This window comes from Euprymna scolopes, chromosome 21 (assembly GCF_053919585.1).
Source record: "Euprymna scolopes isolate OS-2025 chromosome 21, ASM5391958v1, whole genome shotgun sequence".
NCBI lineage: Eukaryota > Metazoa > Mollusca > Cephalopoda > Sepiida > Sepiolidae > Euprymna > Euprymna scolopes.
Genome location: NC_136502.1, coordinates 52740306 through 52755217, shown reverse-complemented (window position 1 = coordinate 52755217; position 14912 = coordinate 52740306). Strand labels below are relative to the sequence as shown.

General features: G+C 32.0%; 1 protein-coding gene across 2 annotated transcripts in view; it reads right to left on the bottom strand.

Annotated features, from left to right (window-relative positions):
- The window catches only part of LOC145242333 (uncharacterized), a 38503-nt gene that overhangs the window by 336 nt on the left and 23255 nt on the right, over window positions 1-14912 (bottom strand). The window contains exons 1-2 of one of the 2 annotated variants that reach the window (XM_080105343.1): window positions 12787-13425; window positions 1-3600 (exon numbers count right to left, since the gene is read on the bottom strand). The exon at window positions 1-3600 is cut by the window's left edge and continues 336 nt beyond it. In XM_080105343.1, the coding sequence (XP_079961469.1) occupies window positions 1515-2390 (876 nt within the window). In that variant the 5' untranslated portion in view covers window positions 2391-3600; window positions 12787-13425 and the 3' untranslated portion in view covers window positions 1-1514. Of the gene's footprint in view, window positions 3601-12786; window positions 13426-14912 lie in introns of those variants that run through there. The other variant, XM_080105344.1, reaches the window with a different exon arrangement.

Genomic DNA, 14912 nt, shown 5'->3' with positions numbered 1-14912 from the left:
GGATTTTAAATGTGTGAGGGAGTGGCACTCGTCTGACAAGACGTTGCAATCAATCGTCATCATATATACACACACACACACATATATATTCGAGTGGTCATTCAAGATATGTTGGCGGATTCTGGCATAAGAATTAAGCTGGTAAATGTTGTTACTTGTGCTAAGAGAGTTTGGAGCAATAATCATGCCGAGAATATTTTATTAAAGTATTCTAGGAACATGAATATCTTCAGATCAAAGGGTCCTTTTGGGGCTTCAAATACTCACTTTTGTAATTATCCTATTTCCTTGTACATTTAATAAAGGAGAGAATATTCTTTTTTCATTGTAATTCAGTGTAAGGTCTCACAAATGCAAAGGCCAATTTCTCTTCTTTGTTCTAGCAGGAGATTGGGCATCTTACTGCATTCCAGACATTCACTCACAAACTCATACCACCTGAAAAGTCTTTTTAAAGATTGTCTCTTTAAATACAATTGTAATTATCTCTATTGCACTTGGTTCACAGGGTATATTTGCCAGATATTTTAACAAATACTTTTTCATGGGTCGGGTTACTCCTATGATTGCTGGAATAATGGAGATTTTCCTAAGATTCTAGTTTTTTTTTTTCATATTGTACATAAAACCTTAGTATTTTATTTTTTCCTTCTTTCTAGGTAAGTAGTTGTAGCAATTGCATAGTCATCGTGGATAGTGTACGACTTATTTCCAACTGTTCTATCTGGTATATGTTTTCAAGACTTGTTGCTGCATTTGATACACAACTTCTTACAGATCATCCAGTAGAGATATTTACACACTGAATTTTGTCACATCATATAGTAGCTGTCCCCCAGCAAAACCTTAGAGTTGGGCGTCAACTGGCTCACATTCTCTACTTCTTTGTGGGATAACCTGCACTTTTCATCGCTGAGAGCACTCATATACTTAAAAGCACTGGTCATCAATTCTTGATCTTGGTCAGCCATTATAATCCCCTCTTGATTAAAGTGGAGCATCTTTTTTTAGCGAATCTTTAGAGCGTTCATTATCTATATAGTCCTGCATGAATCCACCCAGAAAATACTTGGCATGATTTTGGTTGGCCCATTTTTCCAGTTTTTTTGCAATGGAAGATTTTGGTGTAATTTATGGCGACTCTTTTTCACCTATTTCCATAGCAGACTTGTTTTTTTTTTCATTTTGTTTCATTCGTAAGAGTTTTGTACAAAATACATGGCCAGTTTTTTATGGAAGTTGTTCTGCTGGCTCTTATTTCATGATATTGGTGTACAACTTTTAGGCTTTTATTTTGGAAACTAATCAGATATTGACCGGTGGTTGCAATAGTGGCATATTTTTTATGGTCAATCTCAAAAGACTCATACCTCCTGCTCCTTTGAGCAGATACATCCTAGGCAGACACTGCTTCTTGTATGTTATCAGAGTAGTTTATGTTCACATGTCTTTTTACAATAAACCTGCATAGAAAAATAGAGCCAGACACTTCATAAAAATAAGGCTTTTCTCTTTTATTGTGGATCAAGTGGTGCAGTGTGCATTTGCATATGAATTTTTAGAGGAGCATTTCTTGAAAATGCTGCACCACAAACTTCACAAGAATGTGGTTTCTCACCTGTGTGTGTCAGGATATGTCGTGTTAAATTCGACTTCTTTGCAAATGATTTGTCACAGACTTTGCAAGAAAAAGGCCTCTCACCAGTATGGGTTGTCATATGTCTTTTCAAATTAGCATTCAGTGCAAATGATGTGTTACACACCTCACAGAAATAAGGTTTCTCCCCAGTGTGTGTACGCATGTGCTCTTTTAAAGCAGATGTCTTTATGAAAGCTGCGTTACACACTCCACAACAATTAGGTTTTTCTCCAGTGTGTGTTCGCATGTGTATCTTTAACTGAGAATTTCTTGCAAATGAAGAGTCACATACTTCACAATAGTAAGGTTTCTCGCCAGTGTGTATTAGCATATGTCTTTTCAGTATAAAACTCAATGAAAACGATAAGCCGCACACATCGCAAGAATAAGGTCTCTCACCTGTGTGTGTCCGCATATGTGTTTTTAAATACGATTTTCTTGAAAACGAGATGCTACACACTTCACAAGAGTATGGTTTTTCACCTGTGTGTATTTGTATGTGTCTTTTAAGTGTAGAGGTTCTTGAAAATGCTGAGCCACACACTTCACAAGAATAAGGTTTCTCTCCTGTATGAGATCGCACATGACTTTCTAATTGTGAATCCATTGCAAATGATATGCCACACACTTCACATGAATATGGTTTGTCCATGGCATGCTCTTGCATATGGCTTTGTAAATAAGAGTTAAAAGCAAATGTGCGACCACACACTTCACAGATGTAAGGTTTTTCTTCAGTGTTTATATGCATATTTATTTAATAAAAATTAAATCTGAAATAAATGAAAGCCACAAAGTTTACTGGGATTTGTTAGTTTATCTGGTCGTAATTGAAGTTGCTAGTTGAATTCACACATTTCTCAAGAAAAACATTTCTCTTTTGCGTGTTTAATTAAAATGAGACCCTAAGATGAAGCCGTTTTTCTGGTCCATGAGCATTTGAACATAGTAGGCTCTGTACATAGAATGTTGACACATCCTTGCAGAATTGAAAAAAAAAACTAGCATTAATATCTCCCCTAACTGGAATATACATGCAACTGTGGGCTGCTTGTGAATTTAATATTATCATGGAACTTCCTTCTTTTTTTGGAGAAAGCCGGTTCAACCCATTTAGGGAAAATGGCACTGCTTTTTTGTCTATATGTCACATGTTTAATGCTGCTAAGGGAGATATCTCGATTTGTAGATATATTTGTAAAGTTGAATAATTTTAAACTGTTTCTCCCTAGTGCAATCAGAAAAATGCTGCCTTTAATATTTCATCCATGGTTTTGTGTAATTTTTGTGTATATTCTCTGAAAATGTTGATTCGTAGTCCACAAGAAATAGTTTTGATGCCAGTTTTGACTGTTTTGTTAATCAGTGATGCACATATTTATGAATAGTTTTGTAGTTTTATAAAAAAATTTTGTTGCTACTGCTACCTCATAATAGACACTATTTTTATCGATTGCCTTGTTTATTTGAAATATCAGTATGAAAATCAATATGCTAAAAAAGACGAGTGCCAGTGAAGATTTTTTGTTGAAAACGTGAAGTTGATAGGAGAGAAATAGGTAGACTCCTTAATAGAATATTTATATACATGTTTTAAAAATTAAAATATAAAAATTTACTTATATACATGTTTTAAAAATTAAAATTTAAAAATACATGTTTTAAAAAATTACTTAGTAAAATAAAACCATGGATGTAAACCAAATTCATGGGATTGAAATTGAATATTGGTCTAAATATTTATAATGAAAGCTTGTCTTCATAATGTGATAATAAGTCCCTGCATTTATGTTTTCGAAGAATAAGTTTTATTTTCAGTATTTTTGAAATGCATATATTCATATATCATGATAATAACAGTCTAATAAGTATTTACTTTTATGTGTATTCTCAAAGAAATTGCAGAAAATATATATCTTGCTCATTGGATGAGATCATGTATTCTCAACAGTGATTGTTACCTGTGAATGAAAAGAAAATATTAATAAAAAAAACTTACAAAATAATTAAGATATTCATTAAAATGAATTGATTTCACTTTTAGGTGAATCAATAATATTGCATATGTATTGTATATTTCTGGAATTTTCAGTTGAGGATTGACTGTTTGTATTATTTGAACTCTTTGGAGGACTGTTCTCACCTTAAGTGTTATTTTCACAACATTTGGGTTGATGTAACCTTCGACCTTCTTCAGGTGTATCTTGTTGAACTCGAGAATCTTTTTGTCAAACTCAGCAATCTGCATGAAATTCCAAACAGAACCCTTTATTTACTCCAAAGTGGTAGCATGTTCTTATTCCATTAGTCAGCAAAGAAGTAAAATGTGATGAATAAAGTACTTCAAAAATCAGTTTAAGTTACACTCTTCTAAAAGTTGAAGATTCAATCCGCATTGCTAGCGACACTCAAAATATAATTGTGCAGTACCTAGTCATGCTTGATGTTATCACCATGAATTAGATATAGGGTTTCATTAAAATTCTGTGCCAATTCCCGAGTTTGATAAAAGATTCCCGAGTTTGACAAAAAGATTCCTGAGTATGACAAAATACAGCCAAAGAAAGTCAGAGATTACATTGACCGCAACGTTGTGAAAAAAAACCCATTGAAGATAAGAAAAGTTGTCTGAATAATCCAAATAAGACGAGTATCTTGACTTATTGCCATGTAAAGATAATTTATTATACAGTCATCCACTAATAAATTTACTTCCTTAAATTTTATTCTCAATTTCAAAGAAACATTAAAATGTCTTTTAGTTTTTCTTTTAAGAGTAAAATTTTATATACTGAGAAACATTAACCATTTATGATACATGAATTAAAAACAATGGATCTTTAGTGTTTCAGGGTTGAGTGTACATGTAAATGCTTTTTGACTAACAAATCTTTTAGATTATATAAAATGTATACACAATTCTAATTTATGCTGGTTTTCTTGGAAAATGTTTTCGCATTACAAGTACAGAAGAGTTCATAGTTTATCATACAATATATTGCATTAAATATACCTTTATTATATATCTTGCATTAAATGTGATCTCATGTATATTTAAACTGATTACAAAAGATTAAACATTTCTATTCTAAATCCAATCAGTATATCCTATGTGTCAATGAAGAAGAAATATTATGACTCAAATCTTACAAAAATTTAAATAATTCAGTTTAGTGAATCAGATGTATTTCAATTTGTATTATTTTTATTATGCAGAAGATTTTGTTCATCTTGGATCTTATTTTCATAGCATTTCTGTTTATGTAACCTCCAGATTTCTTCAGGTATATCTTGTTAACCGCATAAATCTTTCTACTTAACTTGGGAATCCTTACAGTATTTCAAATGGAATGCTTTATTTCATTACAGGGTTAGCTTACTCTCGTTCTTCAACCAATGATTTGTGTAAAAGTCATACATCATCTGCAATTGTATTCTTATTATGATTACACTGAGGATTGAACCTTCAATCTCCAGAAGACTGTCACTTAAAACTGCTTATTTATCAATTCATCCAATTCACCATAAGTCCTTTAATACACGAGTGTAGAATACTCTCATTCTGTCAGCCATGATGGAGGAGAAGTTTTAAGTAATTCGCAAGTGTATTCTTAGTATTGCCCATGTTGATGATTGCACCATCAACTTCAAGAAAAGTGTCACTTAGAACTAAACATTACTTAATACTTATTTGTTATGCCACAAGCCATGGATTAAATAAATGGTTCTATTTGAAAGATTCTTGAGTTCAAGATACATTTGAAAATGGTTGGAGGTTACATCGGCTGAAACAAATAATCGGCTGTGAGAATAACATCCAAGATGAGAATAGTAGTTGAAATAACCTAAATAACACAAATTATCAATTTTCATCTAAAATATTCAGAAACTTAATGCAAGTTTTGTAAAAATAAAGACAATAAATGCCACTGGCCAACAAACTGTTATGGAATTTGGTGAGCATTGATTTGAGCAGTTTTTGACACCTGCATCAAATTGGTGACCTTTCCTTGATCAGCATCGTCTGGAATCAGATCGAGCAATGTCTGAACTATAATTGTCAGTGTTAGAATTGATTTATGCCAGTTTGCTATAACCATATATTCACAATAATATAATTACTAATAGAATTAAATATTATTAAGCTCTTCCATTCACACTAGACAACTTCCTCATGAAAACACTTGCTTAATCTCTGGATGAAACAAATTACTTTAGCTACTATCACAAAATATCAACATTACAGATTAGTTTACTTTTATAAAGGCTCAGATTTATACATAATATCATGTATTAATAAAAGTTGTATCTTCATAAAAAACAAATATTTAACAAATGTTAAAAAATACTGTAAAACCCCGGGATACGGTGGACTCGGAATACGGTGAACCCAGGATATGTTTTTTTAGGCTACAATGTTATTCTGGCCTTCTAGTTATGGTATTTGCCCCACTTTATTTTATTATTTATGTTATTTGATTATAGACATGTGTATTATATATTGTACTGTATTATTTTGTTAATAATTTTTAATATGTACTGTATAAAATTTTGCTTAGGCCCCACTATATGGCGATTTCACCTTACAATCCCAACCCTGGAATGGATTATTGTTGTATCCCAGGGTTCTATTGTATTATATTGTATTGTAATTATATTGTATTGTATTTATATTGTATTGTTATTATATTGTATTGTTATTATATTGTATAATTATTATATTGTATTGTATTGTTTAATGCAAAATTCAGTTTTATTCTTAACATGCTTTTATGTCTTCATGGTGTTTTGTTTGATTTGTAGAAAATTGTTTTTTTTTTTGTTTTAGATTTGGCAAAATATGATTAAATTTGGAAAAGGAAAAAGAAAAAAATAACATCAATTTATGGTGCATTGGTGAGGAAGCCAGTATCTTTAGACAGCCTGCTCTCATGGCAGAAGACACCCTAACAAGTTTTACCACTCTGGGCCAAAGTAAACCTGGGAGCAATGGACACTAAGGGGCAACTCCATGTACACCACGACCCCCCAATGAAACCTCCCAATTGGATATCTCAAATGTAAAATCAAAATTCAACTCCATATTGTTCTCTAATTTCTACATTTATGTATATTTATTTAGATTTAACATGTGATATTTATTTAGATTTAACATGTGATATTTATTTAGATTTAACATGTGATATTTATTTAGATTTTACATCTGTTCTTTAAAAACATAATTAGTTTTTAATATTTTATCCTTTAAAATGTGATTGTAAGCTCGTGTTTTGTCCTTCAAATAATTTAAGCTTCCTCAATTTCTCCCGAGAGAAATTGAATGTTTTTAAATTGTAAAGGAAAACTAAACAAATGCCACCATACTGATGACGTCTGCTTCTCTCAATCCCAAAGTAAATAATTAAACAAGTTTAAGTAATCAGAATTAGATTATTCTCTCCTCCCAAGTAGAACGATTCTCTAAATAAAACCTTTGAACACCAACAAGTCTCCATAGTTTTCCATGCATGAGTCTTAAGTCAAAGAGAAGATCAACGATCAAAATGGTCATAGGCAACACATGAAAAAGAGACAATAAAAAGAATGAAAGACTAGCGATCATGCACGTATGTAAAAAGACTGTTTCTTGATTGCTGTTTCTTGATTATTGCTTGATGCTGTTTCTTGATTGCAATAACACACATATGAACAAGTATGTATTTATGTAAAAGATTATGTGCAAACGGTTCGTTTTGATGTTTGTTTACGAAAATGTTACAGCATCACAATTCATCTATTCAATTTAGGAGCAAGCCTGGAAAACTCCTTTCATTTAAATTTACTTCTGTTTCAATCTAAACGTTAATATTAGTAAGATCATCCTCGATATATCAACAAAATACAGAGAAAAAGAAAAACACGCCCACAAGAAATGCAATAATAAATTCAAAATTTTACCGCCATTGATGGGCAATGACGATGCTTTGTTTAGCAACATGGGAACAAATGGGAAGAAAAAAATTAAAGAAAACTACACAAGCAGGATGACAACATTTACCAAGAAGAGAAGAGTTATGACAAAAAGGTGAGAGAATGTTCATCACAAAACGGAGTATCCCTAATAATACTAGTACATCTGCTGTTGCTTCAGCAGAGGAGGTTGCAAGTGAAAGCCATACGCTTGGATAACAATGATAAATTTCCAGATTCAGTTTGTGTCCTCTTCAGAAAAATAATTAAAACTATGCTGCTCCCTATATTTGAACGAGTTTTCTTTGTTAATTCACTTTTCTTGAACGAATGGCTTTTAAGCATAAACTAGTTTTCTTACCATTCTTTTAATGAAACTGGACTGGAAGCCTTTGCCCAGTTTCAAAAGACAATGGATACCCCCTGTAAGAGTAGCTGGGTGTGTAATTATGCAGCAAGAGTTGTGCAATCCCCCAACAACACCTCTCCTGAATTGGCACTGCTTGAGTCCAGTGGCAAGAAGTCCAAAACAACTGGAAACAATGCCGAGATAATGATCATCTATTATCACCAGTACATCGTACGCATAAATATTGAAATCTGTCTTAAAGATTACCTTGGGGAATGCGTTAAGATCAATAAGAAAGATTACCTTGGGGTATGCGTTAAGATCAATAAGAAATGTGTGCCGGTTTTCTTGCAATGTAAATATTGGTACAGTTTATTTAATTGAGATCATTTTCAAACTTTCAAAAACCTAATAAGATAGGATGCAATAAAAACATAACAAAGTGCACCACAGATTTGCCCCCTATATGTAACTTTACTAGAAGTTGATATTATTATAACTTTTGTACCATTTCAAACAAAACTAAAATAAACTAGTAATAATTTTTTTAATTTTCTTTTCAGAGTATGAAAAGAATGAGAATGCAAGACTAAAATCGTATTTACATTATCGACACCTTAAAACAATGTTCTTACGTAGTGATCATTTCGAAGGCGTAGACATAACCATGTTTTAAAAAAAACTAGCAAAAATCAACTAATAGTTAGATTTTCATTAAATTTTCTATGCTTATTCACTTAGATTTAAAATGCTGGATTTTTAAACATGAGAAAAAATATTTATTGTTACGTGTACCTCCCACCTGTATTTGCCATTTTACAAAATCTGAACAAACTGTATGAGAATTGGGCAAAATTTCAACATCTAATAAAGCTGAAGAGTTAAAAAAAATATTTTGTAGGCATAAACATGTTTTTTCTTACCTTAAATTCATAAGTAAAAAATAGAATGAATTCAATATTATTATCTTTTGTACACAAAATAACAAAACAAAATATTTCTCAATATAATCAAATTGAATGCAAAAAAAAAATATTCTTAAAAATAATTAAATTTTAAAAGATTTAATTGATTTACATTTGATAATTCTTAAGATCATGCTTTAAAGAGAATTTAGAGGAAGAGTCTACAATTAAAAAATATTTTTAATATAAAAGTGAATATTACCATTAATAGAAATATATCAATTTAAAAATATATTATTTTTTGTATGTGCGTGTTAACAGCCTTAAAAATATTGGGAAATAGTAATTAATATTTAATGGTGAAACTGTATGAATTATATAATGAAACTTCTATTTATATTGTTTAAATTTAAAAATAAAAAAGTTTACATTGTTTAAAATTATAAAAAGTTCTGTATATATTATTTAAAATAAATAAAAAGTGTTTATTATTTTTAAAAACATTGTTTATATTGTTTATTTTTGAAAAAGAATTTCTGCTTATGGCTTTGTTTTTATTTCTTCACGCATGCACATCATAAAGCATAAGCGGGAACGGTCCTGGATATGACCTAAAACTATATCCAGTGGTGAGGCCCAACCTTGCGGGCCTTGGTGAGTGTGGAGCCACCCTTTAATTGCCATTACTCCCAGGTCCACTCTGACCCGGAGTGGTAGTACCTGTTAGGGTTCCAACAATGGGTTAAATAGAATCTGACTTAAAAAAAAAAATATACTCCATTAAAAATCGTTCCTCAAAATAACTAGATTCGGCATTAAATAACCTGAAAAAGGTTGATATGCTGTAAAACAAAAACAACCAACCATAAGGGGGAACATGGTTTCAACGCACAAGCAAGACGATTTGAATTTTAGTGATGTCTATGTCTGTCTATCTGTCTGTCTCTATATTTTCAAACTCTATCTCTTCCGAAACTAAAAATCACAGAGCAGCGCTAGAGGCTTCAAATAATTGGATTTTTGAGAGGCCGTTCTTTTATTGGTTTTTAGCCAATTAAATAAAATTTAAATAAATTTAAATAAAATTAAATAAAATTATCTTTAAAATGGGTCAAAATTGAAAAAAAAAATCATTAAACATTTTGTACATTCATCTTAGTTTATTTTTCATTTTTAATCAGTTTATATGCGTGTCACGTTGGTACAGTGGTAACGTCACCAGCTTTGAATGCTACAGTTTTGGTTTCGACTCTAGCTGATGGCACCTAAATACTTTGTTTTTACTTTTAAAATCATGACTCTATAATTATATATACGAAATCTGGACAAATTAAAATATATTTATAAACATATTTTACACTCGGGCAAAACCAAGAGCCCCCACCCCTGCTATTATAATAGATTATTGTAAAATATGATTTATTTGTTTATTTGACACCAATGCCTTTAGTTTTCGACGGCTTTTTACCCCAAAATTATGGACACCCATAACAGATCAGTTATTTATATGTTAGCATAATGTAAAACTTATTAATACATTGGCCGTTTAAAAACATATTGGTAAATTTTTAGTTTTGCAACCCCTCAGAATTCACCTTTAATTTGTCGACTTTTATAGGTTTTTGGGTACGCTGAGGACGAATATCGCATTTATTTTTTGAACAAACACACAGTTATCCGTATTTGAATACATTCAGTATTCAAAATAATCTCTATCATTTTTAATGGCGGCCATCTTGTTTTCCAATAACGAAAAAAAAACGCTAAAAAAAGCTAAATATGCTACATGTAACAGGAATCACCTCTTCCCCGCCACCGGCGTTATTGCAAAAAAAAAAAAAAAAAGAAATAGAAAAGCTTTATTGGAAGGGGAAGGGGCAAATTCCAAGAAATCTTGAGCGAAAGGAAAGAACGTAAAGACAAGACCACAAATTAAAAACAGTATCTAGAGTAATATCTATTAAAATAAATTAAAAAGTAAATATTACTTTTCGTTACAACAGAACACCGACCACTAATTTGTTTTTTTAGGGATATTCGATGTTGCTGGCAACAAATCTGGTGATCAAATCCGTCGCAAATTGATGGTTTCCATGGTATTAACCCCTTTTAATTGAACTAAAAAAAAAAAATTAAGTTTCCACGAGCGGTTTACAAAAGCATATTTTATGTTTTTCGTTCTTTTTTTTTGGGGGGGTATTCAATTATAGAACTTGTGTAGTTTAACAGGTGCTTCTGCAGTTTAATTGACCGTTTTTCCATAAGTAACGCGCTGACATTTACTGAGTAGAATAATACTGTTTAACATTTTACAGAAATTCCAAGGCGGTGGAGGGGCGGGTGTGTTGTGGCGGCTTCCACAACACACCTGCTCCTCCACCACCTCCCCCAAATGTAAGCACGGAATTTCTGTGAAATGTTAAACAGTATTCTACTCGGTAAATATCAGCGCATTACTTATGAAAAAACGGTTAATTAAACTGCAGAAGCACCTGTTAAACTACAAATTGAATACCCCCCCCCCAAAAAAAAAAATAACAAAAAACATAAAATATGCTTCTGTAAACTGCTCGTGAAAACTTACTGACAGCAATATTTTTACTATTAAATGGGGTGAAAACTTTTTATTTAATAAAAAATATTTGTCATTTAAAATGTCCCCCATGTATTCATGCACCTTGTGAAACGTCAAGCGACTACGCGTGTGCACGCAGTTTAGTAAGAAAGTGAAAAAAATGAATGTAATTAAGAAAGTGAATAAAATTAATGCAATTATGAAAGTGAAAAAAAAAAAACTGTCTGTTTGTGATATCGGGGAGAGGAAAAATATCCAGAAAGGTGAGTGGGGTGTCATTTCGGCCTTGAAATCGAAAAATGTTTTTTGGGCCATATTTTGGCCCTTTTGGCTCAGTTTGGCTCTTTTTGGCGTTTTTCCTATATGGGAAACAAGGTGGCCGCCAGCAAAAACAATAGTGATTACGTTGGTTATTGAATGTCTCCAAATATGAATAACTACTGGTTTGCGCAAAAAATGAATGCGATATTCGTTTTCAACGTACACGAGAACCTATAAAAGTCGACAAATGAAAGGTGAATTCCGAGGGGTCGGTAAACTAAAAAATACCAACATATTTATTGTATGAGAAAATAACAGCAGAGAAATAACTAGACAATTATTTTAAAATAATAAATTTGTATTTTAAATAAATATGACATTTTCGTAGATATCAAAATCTAACAAAATGAAACAATAGCAAAATGACATTACTTTTATTATATTTAGCGCTTTTGGTCATCCGTCAAATTTACACGCAATTTAATTTACATACAAAATGATGACATCGCTATTTTTGCACCAGGTCTCTAATAATCGGTTTTGATGTTGGATAAAAGAGCAAATTTTTTGTTGACTATACTGACCATTGCCATGAAAAATTAGTACGGAAACAATTGTCTGGTGAGATTTTGTCTGTTTTTTATTATTATTACTATTATTATTTTATTTGGTGCTAATACAGAGAGTGAGTGAGTGACTGCCACGCGCGCGCTATTTTTTAAAATCGTATTTCCAAGTTGAATTAAAGTTTTTTGATATGTTTCTTTTTTATTCAATTGTAAGGTTAAAGTACAGAATAGGTACAAAACACCCTCCCCTCCTCATGTTAAGAATGGCTTTTAAAATAATAACGTTATTATTTCAGCTCGGATCACTCTCTGCATGAGTACCTTTTTTTTATAGACCGTGACAAAAGTTGTTTTTTTTACGGCATGTGAAAGCTGAAAGTAATCTAATTAAAATGCAAGATTAAAATCGATTAAATATATTTTTATGCTAAACCAAATTGATAAATTATGATGACGGAGCAAAATGTATAGACAATCTGAATTCTGTTTGCTATGTTGCTTTGTTGCTATGGAAACAATTTGTTGGAAATTATACTTACATTTTTAAAGATGTATATTTTTTTTTTAGGGGGATATTTTAGCGTTGTTTTTTTTTTGTTGTTTTTTTTCACTGGACAAATGCTTGGATTGACATCTTAGTGTAAAATGATACGAAAGGGGAATCGAGTAGAAAAAAAAAAACAGCGTAAGTTTGTTGCAGAAAAGAAAACGTTGTGTACTTACAACATAGAAGAGTTAACAAAGGGGCGTAATCATCGTAGACATTGAATAATAATATAATTCTAACATTAGCACGCTTCTCCTCATCTTATTTTATTAACCTATATAAACGAATAGCCATACGAGTTGGTTTGCTTAAAATGACTTTGAAGTTTTTCTAGTTCGTCCTATCATGTGTCTGTTTAAAAAAATGTTAAAGGTGGAGCATGTTTCCAGCATCAAAACATCCTTTAAAATTACAACTGTTACTTTTTCGGGGTTGCTATTTTCAAAAAGTGAGGGGTAACTTTTCTATAATAATTTAACCTAAAATGAGTACCCACTTTATGGCTACTTATTTAGGCAGGGGAGAAGTATTTTTTTTTTTTTTTTTGTGGGAGGTGGTGTTTATTTGGTAATTGTGGCCTGGTGGATCAACGCTAAACCTACCTTTAAATATTTGTTTAATCTGGTTTTCGGGTGTGTTTAAAACGAATATCGCGTTTAAAATTTCCGCAAATAAGTAGTTTTCTGAATATTAAGCAATGAAATTCTTTGTTATAAGCGGTGACCATTGTTCTATGCGCATGTAGCAAAAATGTGCGCGATTGCACGTGAAACAATGGCCAGCAGTCCAGCCAGCACTTATAACAAAGAATAACATCGCTTAATATCTGGAAAACTACTTACTTGCGGAAAATGTAAATGTGATATTCGTCTTCAGCACACCCGAAAACCTTCGAAAACAGGGTTTTTTAAAGGTAGGTTTAGTGTTGGTCTACCAGGTCATAATTACGCATTTTACGTTGACCAACCCAGGAACCCACTCCCTCAATAAAATAGGGCGGCCATAAAGTGGGTGTTTATTTTACGTTAAATTAATATAGAGAAGTGATCCCCTACTTTTGCAAACTATAATTTCTTCATATCTTGGAAACTACTTGTTTCCTGGAATTTTAAACGTATTTTTCGTTTTTAGCACCCCCCAAAATGTATAATTGTTATAATTTTAAAGGATTTTGTGAAGGTGGAAAGATGCTGCACCTTTGCCCCACAAAAATATTTTTCTTTATATTCTATATATATAAAAGCGAAAATGTATGTATGTATGTGTGTATGCTTGTGTGTCAGCTAAAAACTTTCGACAGACACGACGAAAATTCACAAACTCGGTATCATATTGAAGCTCCATCCTTCGCTCGAAAAATTAGCCAAAAAACGTTCATGTTTTCACCCCGAAATCGACAATTTTCGACAGGGCGGGGGGTCAACAAAAACGATCTTCTCGTGACGACAGCCGGTTCTACGCATGCGCCAGATGACGTCATGACCTGATTTCCTTTAAATAGTTGAAAAAACTGAACAAATTTCAGGTATGTTGCGTTAGCTTAGTTGATTAGCACGTTGTTTCATAATCTAAAAGTTTTGGGTTCGAATCGTGGTGTGAGATGTTTTTGTTTTTTTTTCGATTTTTTTTAAATTTAAATATTGAACCAGTGTTATTTAAGCCATTTTTCATGTAAAGTTCGTTTTTCTGGTTTTTTTTTTTTGTTTTTTTTTACTTCGCTTATCCCCCCCCCCCGACCACACACCAAAAATCACCCAGGTACCCACCGATTTTTAAAATTTCAATATCGAAACAGGCTTATTTAAGCCATTTTTCACGTGTTCGTTTTTCTATTTTCATCGTTTGTTTGCCTTACATTAGTTTTTTTTTTGTGTTTTTTTTTCCGCTTAAGTTTTAACGTTGTTTTCTTTTTTTACTTCGCTTATAACAAACAAACCTGGTCATTGACGTCGTTGTAACACTCGACGACTTCCGGGCGCGCACCTGTCAATTTGGTTCTTACTTAAATAAATTCAGACATCTTTCAGTAACTCATTCTGGCTGGCCGATTTTATTTCCAAACTTCGCCTCAGGGCTTCCGGTTCGATCCTCCCCCCACGGGTTCTTTTTTATTTAACA